We start from the raw sequence: 19,397 nt of genomic DNA, 5'->3' as shown, positions 1-19,397 counted from the left end.
CCTCTGCCTGGCCCTGCCCTCTGATGTACGTGGGGCACCGAGGGCGCCCAGCCATGCTGTGAGTCTCTGAGGGCTCTAGGCCAGCAGAGAGGCCCTGCCTGCTGCAACCACTTAGTGTCCTGCCCCTGGGGTCCCAAGGCTGGAGGGGAATTGGCCCTGGAAGAGATAAAGCTTTTTCACCTAGACTTTTGGTCCTCCCAGGGGGGGCTCCCTTGAAATGACAGACGATGACAGTGCTATCAGGGCTCTGACGCAGTTTCCGCTTCCCAAGAACCTTCTGGCCAAGGTGATCCAAATAGCGACATCGTCCTCCACAGCTAAGGTGAGCTGGGTCTCCCAGAAGCACATGTGGGCAGGGAGCTGGCTGGGCCGTGTCTGGAGCTCCTCGGGGTCAGGTCAGAGGGAACTGCAGGGGCGTGGGAGGGCGGAGCGCAAGGACAGACGGAAGTCACACAGGAGCCCAGGGAAGCTGGGCGTGGGAGGCCGTATCTGTTCAGCACACAGGCAGCAGTGGAGGGGATCACAGAGCGGGCGGCCGTCTTGCTGAGGTGTGAGTTGCATCTTCGCTGCCAGGCCAAGGGGCCCTGGCTAAGCAGAGCTGCGCTCCAGGTGCAAGACCCTTTTGCCCCCCAGGACGTGCCGAGCTGGCATACTCTGACAGCTTCCGCCTAGCTTCTGCCTCAGCTGCCACCACACCTGTGCGCCTTGGAGGTGCCCAGGGTACGGGGTGAGGAGAGCGAGTGTGGCACTGCCCAGACACTGTCGCCCGCGCAGCCACAGCACAGGAAAGCCGAGGGCCCAGCCTCTGTCTGTGCAGCAGCACTGCTCGTGTGGCTGGTGTTCGGCACCTGCTGAGCTCGGGCTAATTCTGTGTCTGGATTTCTTGGCATTCGGAGACCTCCAAAGACATTTTCGTTCTTGGCCTTTTTATAACCACCTCCCTGCCTTCCCTGTAGAACCTCATGCAGTTCCATACCGTGGGCACCAAGACCAAGCTCTCCACCCTCACCTTGCTCTGGCCCTGTCCCATGACCTTTGTCGCCAAAGGGCGCCGCAAAGCAGAGGCTGAGAATAAGGCGGCAGCCTTGGCCTGTAAGAAGCTGAAGGTGAGTCCAGGGGTCCCTGGTATGAGCTAGATGTCTTGGAGCTCCTGCAGCCCATGGCGGATGGGGCCGCTCTTCCAGGAAACGCAGCCCACCAGACCAGGCCTTTGGCCTGAGTGCAGAAGTACCTGCTTGTCCATGTGTGGCTGCTGCTACAGGACTCCCCACAGTTCCTCCGGAAGTACTCTGTCAGCTCAGCCTGTTGAGCTCTGTTGACTGGAACCTGGTGAAGCCGGCAGGAGGCATGCCCATCGTTCTGAGTGGTGTGAGGCTGGAGAAATGGTGCCTGTGCTGAGTGGCAGACCCGGTGTCTAGAAGGCTCTTGAGAACGTGTCTCTGTGGCTAAAATGAGTTACAAGACATTCATCTGGGATGAAGATGGAAGGAGTTGTCAGCCGCAAGGGAAGGCAGTGTGGCCTGTAGCTGGCGGTCCCCTGGAGGGGGCTTTGGCGGGTGGCAGAAGCCCTGCAGTGGGGTTTACGTCCTGACTGCCTGAACAGTTGGTGATTTGAACCCAGGGCAGTAGAGGTTTAGTTCACAGAACCAGACAGGAAAGAGGCCCTGCTGTGCTCAGTGGTCAGGTTGACCTCTGGTGTGTACTTGGCTCTGGGAACCACATTTTAGATCTGCCCTGCTGAGAGGTAAGAAGAGCTCAGAGGAGAGAAGAAGTACAGGGTAGGTAAGCAGCGACAGAAGAGGGAGTGGATGTGTTGCTTGTGGCTCAAGAGTAGGACCAGGGCTCATTGAGAGCCTGCAGGAAGTCTGAATTTTAGCTGCTGGACATACCCTCGTGAACAGAAGCTTCTCCGCTGGTGTAGGCCTTCCTGGGAAGGAGCAGTTTCTAGTTGGCAGCTGTGTCCAGAGGGTAGAGGGCTGGCCCTTGGGCAGAGAGGCTTTGGGTGAACTCCTGCAGCCCGGAGAAGGGGGAAGCTTCTCTTGCACAAGGAGGCTGTGTTGGCACCTGCCATGGTCCAGGAAGTAGATCCCTACCCTTGAGGTCTGCCAGGTCGTCAGAGGAAGGGGGTTGGTTCCTGTGGGGGTGGAGTTCTGGGAGGAGGGTCTCTTTGATCTGGGCTCTGGAGGGAGAGCAGAATCCAGATGTTACTGGTGACGGAAATGCAAGATGAGGGGAAAATGACTGGTTTGTGCACTGGCTCGAGGTATAGGAAAGCTGTTTCATCTCTGGTCAGCTGGCTTTGGGCATGTAGGGAATTAGGACATAATGTTTCCCTTCCAATGGCTTATTTTATGAAATGGCACAAGTAGAAATTGCATGTACAGGACATCTGTAGAATGGGACCCTGTGAAACGGGTGCCATGCAGGCATGAGGTGGGCTAGGCTTTGGTCAGGGAGCAGAGGCAGAGGGCACCAGTGAGCTGATAGGGGTAAGGACCTGACCCACGTGTCTTACAGGTCCATGTGAGGAATTTCTGGAGGGGAAACTGGGCTGTTGAGGGGGCTCCAGCTGCTCAGGGAGAGGTTTCTCAGGGGTGCCCCCATCTTGGGCAGGTGTGAGGCTGTTCTGCTCAGACGTGGCAGGTCTTTACTTTTTTTCTTTTTTTGAAAGAGAGGGAAGGAAGGAGGGAGGGAGATGAGAAGCATCAGCTCATAGTTGGGGCTCTTTAGTTCACTGATTGCTTCTCATACGTGTCTTAACCGGGAGTGGGGGCTCCAGCCGAGCCAGTGACCCCTTGCTCAAGCCAGTGACCTCTGTGCTGAAGCTGCCAATCTCAGAGGTTTCTAACCCAGGACCTTAGTGTCCCAGGTCAACGCTCTATCCACTGTGCCACCATTGGTCATGTACTTCTCTTGAATTAATTTTACTATTTTTTCTTTTTGGGGGGTGACTTACTTTTACCTTTTCCTGGTTCCTAACTTCTCCCTCCTGTATCATGTCAGCTGAAATCCCAGATTTCTTAGGAAAAGGATTGCTCTGCCTGCACCACTTTCCTCTGGAACCTGCTGGGCCAGTTCCAGGCGGGAGTGGGGGGGCTAGACTGTGCCGTACTGTCCCCTTTGCAGAGCCTGGGCCTGGTGGACCGGAACAATGAGCCACTCACCCACGCCATGTACAATCTGGCCTCCTTGCGCGAGCTGGGCGAGACCCAGCGCCGGCCATGTACCATTCAGGTGCCTGAGCCAATTCTACGCAAGATAGAGACCTTTCTGAACCATGTAAGAACCCCTCACGTCCCTGTCCCCACCCACCTGCCTCCGTCTTCTCCAGACTGAATGCTTCTGCCTGCAGCAGGCAGTAGTGACTGCCCGTTTCAGCTGGGGTCGGAGCCTAGGAGCACTTTTGCCCCGATCAGCCCAGTCTTGCCCATGAGGGCCCTCGGGCAGTCACGGACTGAGTCATCTGCCCAGGGGGTTGGGCCACGTGTGACCAATGAAATCACATGGAGGGGGCTGGGTGCAAGTGAGGAAGATATTTCTCATTCACCATTTCACTTGTCTCTCCTGTCCCCTAGTACCCTGTGGACAATTCATGGATCTCCCCAGAGCTCCGGCTGCAGAGTGATGACATCTTGCCCTTGGGCAAGGACTCAGGGCCCCTGAATGACCCTATCACAGGCAAGCCCTATCTGCCCCTGTCAGAAGCAGAGGAGGTGCGGCTGAGCCAGAGCCTTATAGAGCTATGGCGGCGGCGAGGGCCCATCTGGCAGGAGGCTCCCCAGCTCCCTGTCGACCCACACCGGGACACCATCCTCAATGCCATTGAGCAGCACCCCGTGGTGGTCATCTCTGGGGACACAGGCTGTGGGAAGACCACACGCATCCCCCAGCTGCTGCTGGAGCGCTATGTGACCGAGGGGCGTGGCGCCCGCTGCAACGTGATCATCACCCAACCTCGGCGCATCTCGGCTGTGTCGGTGGCACAGCGGGTCAGCCACGAACTGGGTCCCTCCCTGCGCAGGAACGTGGGCTTCCAAGTGCGGTTGGAAAGCAAGCCCCCGGCCCGGGGCGGGGCCCTCCTCTTCTGTACTGTGGGCATCCTGCTGCGGAAGCTGCAGGGCAACCCCAGCCTGGAGGGTGTGAGCCATGTCATCGTGGACGAGGTGCATGAGCGCGATGTGAACACGGACTTCCTGCTGATTCTTCTCAAGGGTCTGCAGCGGCTCAACCCGGCCCTGCGGCTGGTGCTGATGAGTGCCACAGGCGACAACGAGCGCTTCTCCCGCTACTTTGGTGGCTGCCCTGTCATCAAAGTGCCGGGATTTATGTACCCTGTCAAGGAACACTACTTGGAGGACATCCTGGCCAAGCTGGGCAAGCACCAATACCCACACCGGCACCGGCACCATGAGGTGAGGAGGCGGTCCCGCTTCATCCACCCAGGGCTCTGGGCCTTAACTCCTTGTGCCCTTAGCTTAGTGGCCCTGGGCAAGATACCTGCCCGCAGCCTTGATAGAAACAGAAATGATAGGCCTCTGTGGTAGGGGTCCGGTGAGGGTTGCAGGTGACACATCAGGAGCCTTGGCCTCACTGAACCCCACTCGGGGGCTGTGACTCTGGCCTCTTTTCCCCCACCCTAGTCAGAGGATGAGTGTGCACTTGATTTGGACCTCGTGACCGATCTGGTTCTGCACATTGATGCCCGTGGGGAGCCAGGTGGGTGCTTCCCCCTCTGCCCTGTGCCCACCCTGACCTCGTGGGCTGGGAGTGAGTACTCATGCTTGCAGGGCCCTTTACAGGTGGGATCCTCTGTTTCCTGCCCGGCTGGCAGGAGATCAAAGGGGTGCAGCAGCGCCTGCAGGAAGCCCTGGGCATGCACGAGAGCAAGTACCTCATCCTGCCAGGTGAGAGCCGTATGCAGGGCTTCACGGCCCCTGGACTCCACTCTTGCCTTCGGTCCTGGGGACTGGCCGAGCTGGGACTCACTGGGCCAGGGTTCCTGACCTAACTACTTTTTGTTGGCTTTTCAACCTTTCCTGGGCATACTGACCTAGATTTCACTTTCATGAAAAGGTGGTGAAAATCCCTGCTCTGGCCTCACCACGGCGAGGTTCTGGCTGGAGCAGTGCCCATAACCAGTGTGTGCTTGCTGCCCACCAGTGCACTCCAACATCCCGATGATGGACCAGAAGGCCATATTCCAGCAGCCGCCAGTCGGGGTGCGCAAGATTGTCTTGGCCACCAATATTGCTGAGACCTCCATCACAATCAATGACATCGTGCACGTGGTGGACAGTGGTCTGCACAAGGAGGAACGCTATGACCTGAAGACCAAGGTGGCATCCGTCTCCTGGGCCCAGCTATCCCCCGGGGGAAGAATTCAAAATTCTGAGGTGGCCCTCGGCCCAGATCAGCCTGGGACCTGCCGTGTGTGTCTGGAAAAGACCACACTTCCAGGGTCTCCGTGTCCCTGCTGGGGGTGGGGGGCTGTTAAGGGAGGTGGTGGGCTAGGCACAGGGGAGCACTGCGGAAGGCCTGTGGCACCTCAGTGGCTGCTCACCTGCCCCCTCCTCCAGGTGTCCTGCCTGGAGACGGTGTGGGTGTCACGAGCCAATGTGATCCAGCGCCGGGGTCGGGCTGGCCGCTGCCAGTCAGGCTTTGCCTACCACCTGTTCCCACGGAGCCGGCTGGAGAAGATGGTTCCATTCCAAGTGCCAGAGATCCTGCGCACACCCCTCGAGAACCTGGTGCTGCAGGCCAAGATCCACATGCCGGAGAAGACGGTGCGGCGGGGGCGGAGCGGGCCAGCCTTGGGAGCGGCAGGTGGGATGCGGGCTCACGGGGGCTCTCGTGTCCTTGCCGCAGGCAGTGGAGTTCCTGTCCAAGGCCGTGGACAGTCCGAATATTAAGGCTGTGGATGAGGCGGTGATCCTGCTCCAGGAGATCGGTGAGTGAGCAGGGCCGGGCCGGGCTGCCACGTGGCTGTCGAGGGGGGTCCTGATCGCGGAGCTGTTGCAGGGGTGCTGGACCAGCGGGAGTACCTGACCACTCTGGGGCAGCGCCTCGCCCACATCTCCACCGACCCCCGGCTGGCCAAGGCCATCGTGCTGGCCGCCATCTTCCGTTGTCTGCACCCGCTGCTGGTGGTCGTCTCCTGCCTCACCCGGGACCCCTTCAGCAGCAGCCTGCAGAACCGAGCGGAGGTGGACAAGGTCAGGCCAGCCCCCCTACAGCCCTGCTGCATTCCCTGATAGCCCTCCAGCATTCCGGCCTGAAGTGGCCTGCAGCCCCTCCCGTGCTCTCTGCTCCTCCTAGGTCAAGGCACTGCTGAGCCATGACAGCGGCAGTGACCACCTGGCCTTCGTGCGGGCCGTCGCTGGCTGGGAGGAGGTGCTGCGCTGGCAGGACCGCAGCTCTCGGGAGAACTACCTGGAGGAGAACCTGCTCTACGCGCCCAGCCTGCGCTTCATCCACGGTCAGCGGGCTGCGCCTGCTCTCCAGCCCCCACTCCCGCTCTTGTGTTGGGTGTCTGCCCGGCCTAGTCTGTGGCTAGCGGGCTCCCAGGTCACCTGACTTTGCCTCCCCAGGGCTCATCAAGCAGTTCTCCGAGAACATCTATGAGGCTTTCCTGGTGGGGAAGCCCTCAGACTGCACCCTGGCCTCGGCCCAGTGCAACGAGTACAGCGAGGAGGAGGAGCTGGTGAAAGGCGTGCTGATGGCGGGTCTCTACCCCAACCTCATCCAGGTGCTGCCTCGGGGGCCGCTGGCCCGGCCCAGCCTCCTTCCCCCAGCCGCAGCTCCTTGCTCAGCCCACCCTTCTCTTCCATCACCCCTGCAGGTGAGGCAGGGCAAGGTGACCCGGCAGGGCAAATTCAAGCCCAACAGTGTCACGTACAGGACCAAATCAGGCAACATCTTGCTGCACAAGTCGACCATTAACAGGTGGGGGCGGGCAAGGCTGGGCGGAGCAGCTGCGGTGAGTCGGGCAGCGGTCTCACCCAGCCGTCTTTCCCCAGGGAGGCTACACGGCTACGGAGCCGATGGCTGACATACTTCATGGCTGTCAAGTCCAACGGCAGTGTCTTCGTCCGGGACTCCTCCCAGGTGCACCCACTGGCTGTGCTGCTGCTGACCGATGGGGACGTCCACATCCGCGGTGAGTGCCTGCGGGCCTCCCACCTTGCTCACTGTGCCAGTGGGACCGGCCTGTCCTTGTACCGGCCTCACCTCGGCTCTGGCTTTTCCTTTCTCAGACGACGGGCGCCGGGCTACCATCTCACTGAGTGACAGCGACCTGCTGAGGTTGGAGGGGGACTCGCGCACCGTGCGGCTGCTGAGGGAGCTGCGCCGGGCCCTGGGCCGCATGGTGGAGCGGAGCCTGCGCAGTGAGCTAGCTGCGCTGCCCCTTGAGGTGCAGCAGGAACACGGGCAGCTGCTGGCCCTGCTGGCAGAGCTGCTGCGTGGGCCCTGTGGCAGCTTTGATGTGCGCAAGTCAGCTGATGACTGAGTCCTGCATCCGCTGGGTCTATGTACAGAGTGCAAATGTTTATTTAAAATAAAGTTCTATTTATCCCTTGTGAGCATCGCTATCCTCTGGGGGCTCCCGTCTCGGGGCCTCAGCACCTTGGGCTGTGGGCCATGGCTCCCCAGACAGAAAGGGAGAGAGGCTGGGGCCCGAGGTCTTAGGATGAAGGGGTGGGAACTCACCCTCAAGAGCTTGAGCCACCAGTGCTGTCAACCAGCTTACACTGGTCCAGCCCAGGTTGTCACAGCTGCTCTTCTAGGTACCCACACCAGAGATGGCCTGTCACAACTGTCCCTGTCCTTAGAGGATGGTACAGCAACTGTTGAGCAGTGCCTTCTTGGGTTTCCCTGCCTGCCAGGTCTACAGGCAGCTGCAGCCTCTAAACTTTCTGGACCTGATCTCCCACTACCCACATGAGTTCCGGACATCACAGGCTCCCTGGGAGCGGAGGGCTTCTGGGACCTTAACCCTCAGGGTCCTCGGCTGAGGAGCTGCTGCGGTGAAGACTGCACAGTGCGCACCAGTCCCTCAACGCAAGGGGCTGAGCAGGGCAGGGTTGTGGATGCTGGAGGCGTAGACAAACCAGAACATACAGAAGACAGGGAGGGCCTGCGTGGTGGGACATCGCGAGCTTTATTTACTCTTGTTCATTACAACAGAATCACAGACATAGATAATGGCTGAACCATAAGCAAATCAGGCAGTACAGAAATGTCCCATCCCCCAGGTGGCTTCAGGATAGGATACCGCACATGGGCTTCTGGTCCTCACCTGTCAGGGCAGCCACCTCAGCCTCTGGCTCCAGGCAACCCAGAGCTCTCCACTTAATCACCTCCCCCATCCCAACCCTCAGCTAAAGGAGTGAAAGCAGCTAGAGTGTGCTGTCAACCTCGGCACCCTTGTGGGTCAACACAGGAAGGGTGCAGGACCTAAAGGTCACCCCTACTTTGTCTTCATGCCCCTACTGCTGCTTCCTTCTCCCAGCTTCCTCTTGCTGACAAAACATGGATGCCCTGATCTCCCTGTGCAGTCGAGCGTTCTGGAGACAGTGGCTCTGGAAACACTCTCTCCAAGGCCTGCAAGTTTGTGGTACATGCTTGGGAAATGGGGATGTGGCAGATATCTGCACAGTAAGTACTGCTACAGACCTGGGGAGCCCTGCCCCGCCCCGCCCCATGCCCTCCCTCTACATGGAGATCACATGAACTGTCAAGAGCCCCCCCTTCTCAGCTCTGAGGGGCAGGAGCAGAGGGCAGGAGGGCAAGCTGCCACATCTGCACAGCAAACAGTGCTCTTCCAGAGAAGACCTAACACTCCCGGCCAGTTCACTACAAACGGGTAGGTTTTAATCCTTTATTAGAAACCATGCAAACTTTAATACAAAAAATACAAGTGCAGTAAGAACCTTCGTGTCATATGATTCCCGGGATTCCTCATCGCAGCCATCCCAGGAACAGGCCTGACTGGGACACCCTCCGCAGGCTGGCCTGGCCTGGCCTCCCCTCCCTCCACTCTCTGGTCACACTAGAGAACCTGAAATGGTCTCAGTCTCATGTCTTTATTTTAAAATTTCTGGACCTGATTTCCCACTACCCACATGAGTTCTGGACATCGCAGGCTCCCTGGGAGCGGAGGGCTCGAGTATCCTAGGCTTTAGGCCGGCAGTCTTCTGACCTCCACGGCCCTTCCCAGCCCTGACCTATCTCCCACCAGATCCCAGGAATGAGATAGACAGAGATGCCAAAACCAGCCTCTTGGTTAGAAAAGAAAAGCAGCATACACGCAAAATGCCAGAACAACCAGTCCACACTGAGCAGCCCCTAGCGTGCCCTGCCTGCTCACCAGGCCATGGCCCCACACATCCCCTTCCTGCCCACACTACCTCCAGTGCTCTGAGCGGCTGACCCGGGCAGCCCCAGTGCCCGACTCCCTGGCTGGAGGCCTAAGGATCTCCCCTCCCTGTTTCCTTTAACACCTGCTGAGGACTTTCACTTAGACATGACTTCAACCTGCAAAACTACTCCACCAGTTTTTAGGTTATTAAAAGGAATAAAACACGAAAAATAAAGTATGACAGCAGCTAGGCAGATATGGGAGGCTGCAGGACAGGCAGCACTGACCCTGGACTAACTTGGGGCAGGATAGCAAGAGGTGTCTGGCACCACCCACGTGGTGGACGCTATTGTGGGGTCAAAGGGAGAGGCAGTGGCTTAGTGAGCTCCAGGGGACAGTCAGGGCCAGACCATGACGTGGACATTTCACTCTTACCTCCAGGTGGATGGACCCAACAAGGAGAGAGAGTATGTCAGTTTCTCTTGGGTTTGGTCCAAAAAACCCAAAGAGGAGGTTGAAATCCAGTTCCTTCCTCTTAGATCTCCCAAGATCCCACGTTAGCCTCCCCCACCCTACTCTCCTCCCAAGCTTTCCATCCCCACCCCCTGGAGCAGTGACCTATCGGCCAGGAGCAAAGCTAAGAGCTGGGCCTGGGGCAGGAAGGGGAAAAGGTGTGGGGGCCACTGCTGCCTGAGGCAGGTGGGGCAGGGAGGACCCTAGAGGGGCTGCCCAGCGCCCCAGTGGTCACAGGTCCAGTGGGCAGCCCGAAGGAGGGAGCCATGGGCCTGGGTGCCTGAGCTGGGGCCGCCCAGGAAGTGAGGGGAGGCGGGAGACAATGTCGGCCCCGTGGTCAGTGCGGGCCCTGGCATTTGCCCGGAACGTCAGCCTGTAGGTCTCAATCTGCAGTGACACAGGAGGAAGGAAGGGAGAGGGTAACGAAGGAGACAAGAGGGGCAACAAAAGGGACGGAAGACGAGACCAGAATGTCATCATTAGATGCCTGGAAAATAAAAGGTGGTTTCGTTAAAATTTAGGCCACACTCTAGTCAAAGGAGTTTCAATCTGCAGCCAGTGGCAGGGCCCCTGGCTGGCCCTCAGGCCAAGCCCAGCCACTTACTTGTCTCCTGGATCTGGCAGTCCAAGGTCTGGGCCTCCCTTTGGTCACCGCCCCCTGCCAGCGTGGTGTGGCCACCGAGGCCGCTGGCTGAAGGGGCGGCGCCAGCTCCGGGCACTGCCTCAGGGCCAGCCGGCTCCTCCCCAGCGGGGGGGCCCGGGCACGGAGGGGCCTCGCTGCCACTGCCCTCAGTCTACAATGAAACAATGGGGAGACAATGCAGGGTCAGTCCGAGAGGGAGTGGGATGGGGTGATGGTGGTGGGTCTCACACGCAGCCCCACCCCCGCTGCCCCTGACCCCCTCTGACTAAGGGCCAGTCAGCCGGAGAGTGGACCAGTGCTCTCCGTCCACGGAAGGGCTCCTCGCAGGCGGTCGAGGGCTGCCCCGGCCACGCAGTGCACAGCCTTACAGGTGACACTAGAAACCTCCTCTGAGAAACACAAGGCTTCGGGAAGCCTGATTCGAGGGGCCAGGCTTCTGGACAAGGCCGACACCAAGTACAGCAGCAGCTGTGGCAGCAGATAGCAACAAGACTGAGGAACCACCCGTCTGGTGCCGGAGGGTCTGAGCTCAGATGGGAAGCGGTGATGCCCCAGGCTGGTTAGTATTAGGAAAATAATTCCAGAGATGAGAAAGGGAGCTCACCGAAATAAAGGAGAGAACATAGACACGGGTCAGAAAGGCCAGGTGTGAACCCTGGTCTGCATCTACTTGCCGTGCGACCTTGGACAAGTGACTACACCCAAGATAGTGCCCCACAGAGACAGGCTAGAGAGCTGCGGGGGCAGGGACAAGAGCCTATGACAAAGCCAGGCCCCCAAAGTGTTCCCAGAGGCTAGTGGGACTAGAGTGAGTGCTGAGGGAGGTGGGGCCAAGGCTGGGCTGGGGTGGCCCGGCGTGGGACCCTCCGACATCGGAGGGAAGGCTCCCAGCAGCCGCTCTGGACCCCTCTCCTCGCTCTCCTTCCCCTGAGCTACCCTCCAGTGCAGAAACCCACAAGACACCAATGACACGGGACAAAGGAGAGACAGCCTCTTGGTACACAAAGGGTCTTACAGAACTGTGGAGGGAGGGAGGGAGGGAGGGAGGGCAGGAAGGACGAAGGGAGGGCAGGGAGGAGAGGCCCAGCCAGTCCCAAGAAGGAAAAGCTCTACCACCAAGCAAGTCCTCTCCCACGGCAGTCCCTCCAGAGGCGGGGACAGCAGGCCTGCTGCTGCTGGTGGGGAAAGGCTCCATCCTGCTCTCAGGCCTAGAGCAGAGCCTGGTGTGGAACAATGTACCACTAGTCCTCCATGAGGCAGCTGGACGGAACTGGACCATGAAGAACATCCACCTTCTGGTGACCTGTGCCCCAGCCCACAATCCCTCTGAAAACAGCTGACATGAGCTCGAAGAGCCAGGAAGACCATGGCTCTTAGGACAGGTTCTGCCTCCAGCTAGGGTCTCTTCACTGCTCCTGCCTCGCCCAGAACTGATGATGGACAATGAAACAGTGATGAAGTGGGGACAGTGATGGCATGGGGGCGACACGACTCCTGAAGAGACTGAGGGGTGGTGACAGCGCCCACCTGCTGAGACCCTGACTCCACTGCACACTCCCCCAACCCCCCCATGACCCACTCACTACCTTCACGGCACCTCCTGCAGGCAGGTGGCCCACGTTATCCAGGGACCCCACCTTTGCCTGTGCCTTCTCCTTGAAGTTCAACTTCTGACTTTCGATCTTGACATCTCCTCCACCTGGAACCAAGAAGGCATTGGTCACTAAGAGTGGCAGAGAAATACCCTTGCAGGCAAAGCCAGGAGCCTAGAACAGCAACCCTAGCTTGTTCAAGGACTGGCTAAATGCCCAATGTAGAAATGGGAAAAACGTGACCTGCTCCCAGCGGCTCTGAGGGCAGGTGAGACAGTGACCATAGTTGTCAGAACAGGGCTGCTTGGCCTGACCTGTGGTGGCGCAACGGACAGACCATCGACCTGGAATGCTGAGGCCCAGGGCTTGCCTGGTGAAGGCACATACGAGAAGCAACTATGAGTTGATGCTTCCTGCTCCCCCCCTTCTCTCTTTCCTCTCTCTGAAATCAATAAATAAATCTTTTATTTATTCATTTTTTTTTATTAGAGAGAGAGAGAGAGAGAGAATAGGGAGAGGAGCAGGAAGCATCAACTCCCATATGTGCCTTGACCAAGCAAGCCCAGGGTTTTGAACCGGTAACCTCAGAATTCCAGGTAAACGCTTTATCCACTGCGCCACCATAGGTCAATAATAAATCTTTTAAAAAACATTTAAAGCTGCATTTCTCAAAGTCAGGCTGAGACTATCTCTCCATCTGGCCAGAGGGAAGGGCTCCAGTAGAGGTCACCCTTCGGCCGTCTCAGCTTGCGTCGCACAGCCGCTGACCAGGCGGGCAAGCACAGAGCGCAGGGCAGCTCTAAGGGAGCCAGTGCGTGCCTGCTTCCGGCTCCCTGGCAGGTGACGCGCCCTCTGAGGGGCCGCATGGAGTGCTTCCACCTCCTCTGAGTCTCATGAACGCCCTGTCCATTAAGAACGGGAGTTATGTTCTACAGCTGCTAGCACTGATGCTGGAAAAAAGTTCCTTGCCCAAAGTCATCATCAAGCTAGTAATTGACAAGACATCTGAGCTGTTTAACTGAATTACCCTGCAGTGAGTGACAAGAAGTGCAGGCCTGCGAGCTGAGTAAGGGTTGGCCAGCACCAGGATCCAGAGCCCTTGGGCAGGGTGTGGGAGGAGGAGGCCTATAGACAGGGCACTGTTCAGAGCTCATGGGCTCAGGGTGGCCATGGGATAGAAGGCCAGCCTACCCTCACACAGCCCAGGAGCATGGCTGCCCTCAGAGCCCCTCACTGACTCTTCCATCTCTTCTCAGCTCACGTCACAAAATAACACTAAGCTCTTGCCAAATCTCCGGGTGTCCTCCACACTGGAATCTCAGCCTATGACAATACTGGACCTCGACACTCAGTATCATCAGGGAAAGAGGAATCTCACAAGAGTGGATTTTCCAGATGAGAGAGGTAAAAGGAAAGTTAGCTAAGGGCTGAACTGTCTCCATTGTTTTAAACAGAACATGTCCTAAAATGAGTGATATTCTGCTGCGTCTTCTTGGCTGTCCCTTTAACTGGTCCACAGTGACTGACCACTGAGACCCGCCGGCCAGTGCACCTGCTGCTGCAGTAGGATGCCCTACTTCAAATCTGGACCTCCCAGAGCTGGTGGCTGACACTGCTTTGCTGGGGATACCCTTTGCTCCAGAAACTGGCATCCTGGCCCTGCTCTCTGGAGCTCCTTCAACTAATCCTGGCCCTGTAAACGCAACTGTCCCCGGGCCTCAGCCAACAACACCATGCACACAGCAGCATGTTCTCAAAATAAGGCCCATGAAAATGGCAGCCTTTACCACCCGCTCCTCCTTCCATTGAGAGCGTGGTGGCCTGGTCCCCACTCCCTGATAGGGACTGAGGACTGCTCTATTGCAGCGCTGTGTCCTGGGTTGGGGAGGCCCCAAGGACTTATGGAATGACAAAGATATAAAGAGTGAAACCCAGTTGGCTAAGGTGTCCCGGGGCACGGGAAGCACTACTCACCAGGCTTGTGCTTGATGTTGGCCTTGGACCCACACTTGGAGGAGACCTTAGAGATGTCCACCTTCTTGTTCTGAATCTGAACCTGAGAATAAAATAAAAATATTGCCTCAGGGTGACAAACCCACACTCCCTTGATAATCTTCTCCATGTTCACGTTTTTTCTCTTCCTCTGTAAGCCCTTATCTTAGTCTGTTCAAGGTCAGGGTCACCTCCCAAAATGCTTAAAAGAGCTCTTGATCGATCCTGGTCCTGTGTGTAGCTTCTGACCCTACCTCCAGCTAGACCAGCCAATGTTTCCACAAACACACTGGCCCTTCCATGCCTACCTTACGCATGCATCCACAGACAGCTCTTCTACCATTTTCCTGGATCCACCTCTTCTGAAATACCCTTCTATTCTACATCAAATCTTTCCCATCAACTTCTTGCCCAGAGACAAACTACAATAATGTTTCAGTGTATTTCCTTCCTGTTCTTTTCAATGCATTTGTCCCTTATGGCTGACAGCACAAATATTTGTCTGTCTACCTACCTACCTACCTAGAATATATATATTAGGTAAGATGGCCAACAGACTCTTATCAATACCTGCCCTGCAGGAGACTTGGGAAAACATTTCGGTACCAGGACTGATGGAAGGTCTTTAAATTAGGAAAGGACATCCACAGACAAGAGTGCCTGCTGGGTCCCTAGATGGGGATTCTGGGGCTGCAGTGAGTGACCCAGCCACTCCTTGGTTCTATGGAAGAGTCTGACTTTCCATCACCAGCTCCTCCATGCAGTGGCCCACAGAACAACGCTAGCAGAAATCACACCTTCTGGAGGCCTTTCATCATGCCATTAAATAGCTAGCTTGCAGGACCTTGTCTTCCTTTCTCCAATGTCAGGAAATACGGTCTCCACTGTGGGTCAAGAGGACAGACATGTGTCTACTGTGTGTCTGTACTCCCACCCACAGCCCAAGGCCTGGCAGAGGAACTTCCATAATCTTCAGCTTCCCTAAGCCATCCTCACTCCTTTTAATCCTTTCAGTTTTATTTTAGCTTAGGGGCAAAGTCCTTTTTAAGTTATGAAATCATATCTAATAATTTTATTTCCACTCATATTTTACACACAAAAATAAATTTGGAGTATCAAAGGGTCCTCACCTCAGCCATCTGAGTATTGAGTGGAGGCTGACTGCCGGTAGCCATCCTCTCTCGCTTCTGGAACTGCTCACACTGTTCCCTAGCGCAGCAAGCCCATTGCACTCTCCTACCTTCCTTCAAAGCCCAGCTCAAAGGCCGCTACTTCTCTAAACCCTTCCCTGGATCTAACAGCTCTCCACCTCTTCTCCACATCACCTCTTACATAGACACCAGCAACCACTGGACACTAACTGCTTCACGTATTCAACGATTTACAGAGCACCTACTATCATCAAAACAACAACTTCCACTCTCTCTCACCTTTTCAAGGCTGCACTTCTCCCTACATGGAAACAATGGGAAGTACTTTCCCAGCCAAAGAGGTGGCAGCTGCTTAAAACAAGCCATCTGGCATGACCCCCAAGACCACACGTGAGGAGTTAATAAAGGTCACTTGCCATGGCCAGGCTCTCACCTAGAATTGGGGCCCACACATTCCTTCACTGTTCTGCCTTCAAAAGCCTCCATTTGTTTACCTCTTGCCTCATCCTCAATTAAAGAGTAATTGATGAGGGTAAGTTTCACTTCAGAGACATATTCCAGCCACTAATGTAGAACTGCACCCCTACTGAACTTGTACATACAGGTGTCAGGCACCAACAGTTGACAGTATTACAAGAGAAATGACCAGAAAAGTAAGACACAATATGCTTCCTGATAGAAACACCACACTACCTATGAAAGTCTTATAAAAATGGGGTGCGGAGGGGGCAATCAAACCTGAATTAATATAAAACAAATTGAGGGATGAAGAAATATGTTAAATTCATATGTGTGTGCGTATGAAATCAGCAGAATCCAGATTCTAGGACAAGCCACTTGGTTTACTCATGAACAAGAACACTATAAAAAAATAGGTAACTTGTAGAGCAAAAGAAAGGTGAGATCGGCCCTGGTCAGATATTTCAGTTGGTTATAGTCATTCCAAGATACAAAGGTTGCTGGTTCGATCCCCAGTCAGGGCACATACAAGAACAGATCAGTGTTTCTGTCTCTTTCTTTCCCCCTTCCCCTTACTCTAAAATCAATAAATTAAAAAAAAATTATAAGAAACAAGAGGCACCCAACCAATCACAATATGGGCCTGACCATATCCTGATTCAAATAAGCAAACTTGTATCACGTTAGTAGGGTTTTTTAAATATATACACATGTATATTAACAAATTCTTATTTTTTAAAGATATATAGACCCAAAATAATTAGGGGGGGCATATGGAGATGGGACTGGCTACAAATAAATGGAGCTGGGTAAAAAGTACATTCACTCCAGCCTGACCTGTGGGGCACAGCTCATAAAGCATTGACCCTGAACGCTGAGGTCACTGGTTTGAAACCCTGGGCTTGCCTGGTCAGGGCACATACGAGAAGCAACTGATGAGTTGCTGCTTCCTGCTCCTGGCCCAACCTTCTCTCTCTCTCAAATAAGTAAAATCTTTTTTAAAAAAAGTATCAATACATCCACTCCATTTTACTACTTTTTTCAACTGTTGTATGTGTTTGCAGATTTCTATAATGAAAAGTTTTCAAAAGCTTCACTGCCTCTGAGACACAGCCCTGCTTCCTTAGGCCAGACATGGAGGATCCACAATTCTCTCTCCTCCCAACTACTTGCGTCCCCTGCACACTTCAGCTACAGAGAGCCGTGTGTTTCTCATGTTTCAAGGGATGGCCCACACGGTCCCTCCCCAGAGAAGCCTGACAGCCAGCAGCAAGCACGTCCCTACCGTGGCTATCATGGTGCATGAGCGAGCCCACATATCCTGTGCCTGGCTGTAGCTGTGCTCACACAAGTCGTCACTGGCCTGTGAGACCTGTGTGCCTGGAACAGATATCAATATATGCTACTGAGCCTGACCAGGCAGTGGCGCAGTGGATAGAGCGTCGGACTGGGATACGGAAGGACCCAGGTTTGAGACCCTGGGATTGCCAGCTTGAGCACGGGCTCATCTGGCTTGAGCAAAAAAAAAAAAAGCTCACTACCATGGACCCAAGGTCACTGGCTCGAGCGGGGGGTTACTCAGTCTGCTGAAGGCCCGTGGTCATGGCACATATGAGAAAGCAATCAATGAACAACTACGGTGTCGCAGTTCATTGAGAAAAACTAATGATTGATGCTTCTCATCTCTCTCCGTTCCTGTCTGTCTGTCCCTGTCTATCCCTCTATCTGACTCTCTCTCTGTCCCTGTAAAAACAAACAAACAAACAAAATATATGCTACTGAAGTGACCCTGCCAGCAGGTCTGGGGACCCATTACACATACACAGCCTCCTCGTGGGGGTGAGATGGAATCAAAACTGCTGTGAAATGTTGACTTGGGATCAGCCACACAAGTTCTCTCCCGACGCCCTCCTGGCCTTGATGAGGAGTGTGTCTGTGCGTGTCTCTTGGGGTTGGGGTCTGTGAGATCTCGCCCCAAGCCCCTCAACCTAGCAGGAACTCCGGAACCTCTCTCCGCGGAGGGGCTGTGTGTAATGGGCCTGGATGTGTAATGCCGTTCCACCAGCACGCCAGACCCATTCGCCAGAGCCGCGTGCCCACTCTGTGGCTTTGCAGAGTGGCTGATGCGGGCAGTGAGGGCACCTCAGCCGGGCTGTTCATCCTCATCGTCCCACCTGAAAACGATGCTTGCAGGTAGGGTCTGTAAACACTCTGCTGTTTATAGAAGCCCTTAAAATGGAAGTGCTTTGAAAAACTGCCTTCTCCCACAAAAAAGGCTTGCTGGTGTCATGTGTAGGCAATGTGAAGACCATAGTATATAGAGAACAAATAGTAATTTTCAGAGGTTTTTTTTTTTTTTTTTTTGTATTTTTCTGAAGTTGGAAACAGGGAGGCAGTCAGACAGACTCCCGCTTGCGCCCGACAAGGATCCACCCGGCATGCCCACCAGGGAGCAATGCTCTGCCCATCTGGGGCGTTGCTCTGTCGCAGCCAGGGCCATTCTAGGGCCTGAGGCAGAGGCCACAGAGCCATCCTCAGCGCCCGGGCCAACTTTGCTCCAATGGAGCCTTGGCTGCGGGAGGGGAAGAGAGAGACAGAGAGGAAAGAGAGGGGGAGGGGTGGAGAAGCAGATGGGTGCTTCTCCTGTGTGCCCTGGCCGGGAATCGAACCTGGGACTCCTGCACACCTGGCCGACGTTCTACCACTGAGCCAACCAGCCAGGGCTAATTTTCAGAGCTCTTAAACATACAACACAACAGCCTGGCCAGGCAGTGGCGCAGTGGATAGAGCGTCAGACTGGGATGCGGAAGACCCAGGTTCGAGACCCTGAGGTCGCCAGCTTGAATGCGGGCTCATCTGGTTTGAGCAAAAGCTCACCAGCTTGAGCCTAAGGTCGCTGGTTCCAGCAAGGGGTTACTCAGTCTGCTGAAGGCCCGCAGTCAAGGCACATATGAGAAAGCAATCACTGAACAACTAAGGTGTTGCAACGTGCAATGAAAAACTAATGATTGACACTTCTCATCTCTCTCCGTTCCTGTCTGTCTGTCCCTGTCTATCCCTTTCTCTGACTCTCTGTCTCTGTAAAAAAAATAAAAAATTAATTTAAAAAATTAAAAAACCCCGGCCCTGGCCGGTTGGCTCAGCGGTAGAGCGTCGGCCTAGCGTGCGGAGGACCCGGGTTCGATTCCCGGCCAGGGCACACAGGAGAAGCGCCCATTTGCTTCTCCACCCCTCCGCCGCGCTTTCCTCTCTGTCTCTCTCTTCCCCTCCCGCAGCCAAGGCTCCATTGGAGCAAAGATGGCCCGGGAGCTGGGGATGGCTCTGTGGCCTCTGCCTCAGGCGCTAGAGTGGCTCTGGTCGCAACATGGCGACGCCCAGGATGGGCAGAGCATCGCCCCCTGGTGGGCAGAGCGTTGCCCCTGGTGGGCGTGCCGGGTGGATCCCGGTCAGGCGCATGCAGGAGTCTGTCTGACTGTCTCTCCCTGTTTCCAGCTTCAGAAAAATGGAAAAAAAAAAAAATTTAAAAACCCCCAAAAACCTTCTACACAACACACCTAAATGCATCTGTGTTAAATACACACACAGAGACACCCAATTCCCTCTGAATCCCTGTTCACCTTCTGTTTCCATCTGGGCAGAAGCCTGAGAGGAATAGTGAGGGCCAATGGCCACCGGTGCGCCCACGAGCA

The 19,397-nt window shown here is 55.6% G+C and overlaps 2 protein-coding genes across 28 annotated transcripts in view; one reads left to right on the top strand and one right to left on the bottom strand.

Annotated features, from left to right (window-relative positions):
- The window catches only part of DHX30 (DExH-box helicase 30), a 35,210-nt gene extending 27,633 nt beyond the window's left edge, over window positions 1–7,577 (top strand). For all 4 annotated transcript variants that reach the window (XM_066244463.1, XM_066244465.1, XM_066244464.1 and 1 more), the window contains 15 exons: window positions 202–322; window positions 957–1,106; window positions 3,127–3,279; window positions 3,576–4,412; window positions 4,641–4,716; window positions 4,800–4,904; window positions 5,161–5,336; window positions 5,577–5,783; window positions 5,866–5,947; window positions 6,019–6,212; window positions 6,316–6,475; window positions 6,588–6,745; window positions 6,839–6,942; window positions 7,017–7,156; window positions 7,254–7,577. In XM_066244463.1, coding sequence (XP_066100560.1) covers window positions 202–322; window positions 957–1,106; window positions 3,127–3,279; window positions 3,576–4,412; window positions 4,641–4,716; window positions 4,800–4,904; window positions 5,161–5,336; window positions 5,577–5,783; window positions 5,866–5,947; window positions 6,019–6,212; window positions 6,316–6,475; window positions 6,588–6,745; window positions 6,839–6,942; window positions 7,017–7,156; window positions 7,254–7,507 — 2,917 coding nt within the window. In that variant the 3' untranslated portion in view covers window positions 7,508–7,577. The remainder of the gene's footprint in view (window positions 1–201; window positions 323–956; window positions 1,107–3,126; window positions 3,280–3,575; window positions 4,413–4,640; window positions 4,717–4,799; window positions 4,905–5,160; window positions 5,337–5,576; window positions 5,784–5,865; window positions 5,948–6,018; window positions 6,213–6,315; window positions 6,476–6,587; window positions 6,746–6,838; window positions 6,943–7,016; window positions 7,157–7,253) is intronic.
- A 2,460-nt stretch (window positions 7,578–10,037) lies between these two features.
- Window positions 10,038–19,397, bottom strand: part of MAP4 (microtubule associated protein 4) — a 174,622-nt gene continuing 165,262 nt past the window's right edge. For 19 of the 24 annotated variants that reach the window (XM_066246023.1, XM_066246024.1, XM_066246027.1 and 16 more), the window contains 4 exons: window positions 14,081–14,162; window positions 12,101–12,213; window positions 10,476–10,665; window positions 10,038–10,358 (listed from right to left, as the gene is read on the bottom strand). In XM_066246023.1, coding sequence (XP_066102120.1) covers window positions 10,351–10,358; window positions 10,476–10,665; window positions 12,101–12,213; window positions 14,081–14,162 — 393 coding nt within the window. In that variant the 3' untranslated portion in view covers window positions 10,038–10,350. Of the gene's footprint in view, window positions 10,359–10,437; window positions 10,666–12,100; window positions 12,214–14,080; window positions 14,163–19,397 lie in introns of those variants that run through there. The other 5 variants (XM_066246041.1, XM_066246043.1, XM_066246044.1 and 2 more) reach the window with 3 other exon arrangements.

Source organism: Saccopteryx bilineata, chromosome 10 (genome assembly GCF_036850765.1).
Source record: "Saccopteryx bilineata isolate mSacBil1 chromosome 10, mSacBil1_pri_phased_curated, whole genome shotgun sequence".
NCBI classification, from domain to species: Eukaryota; Metazoa; Chordata; class Mammalia; order Chiroptera; family Emballonuridae; genus Saccopteryx; species Saccopteryx bilineata.
This window is presented reverse-complemented; position numbering and strand designations above follow the sequence as displayed.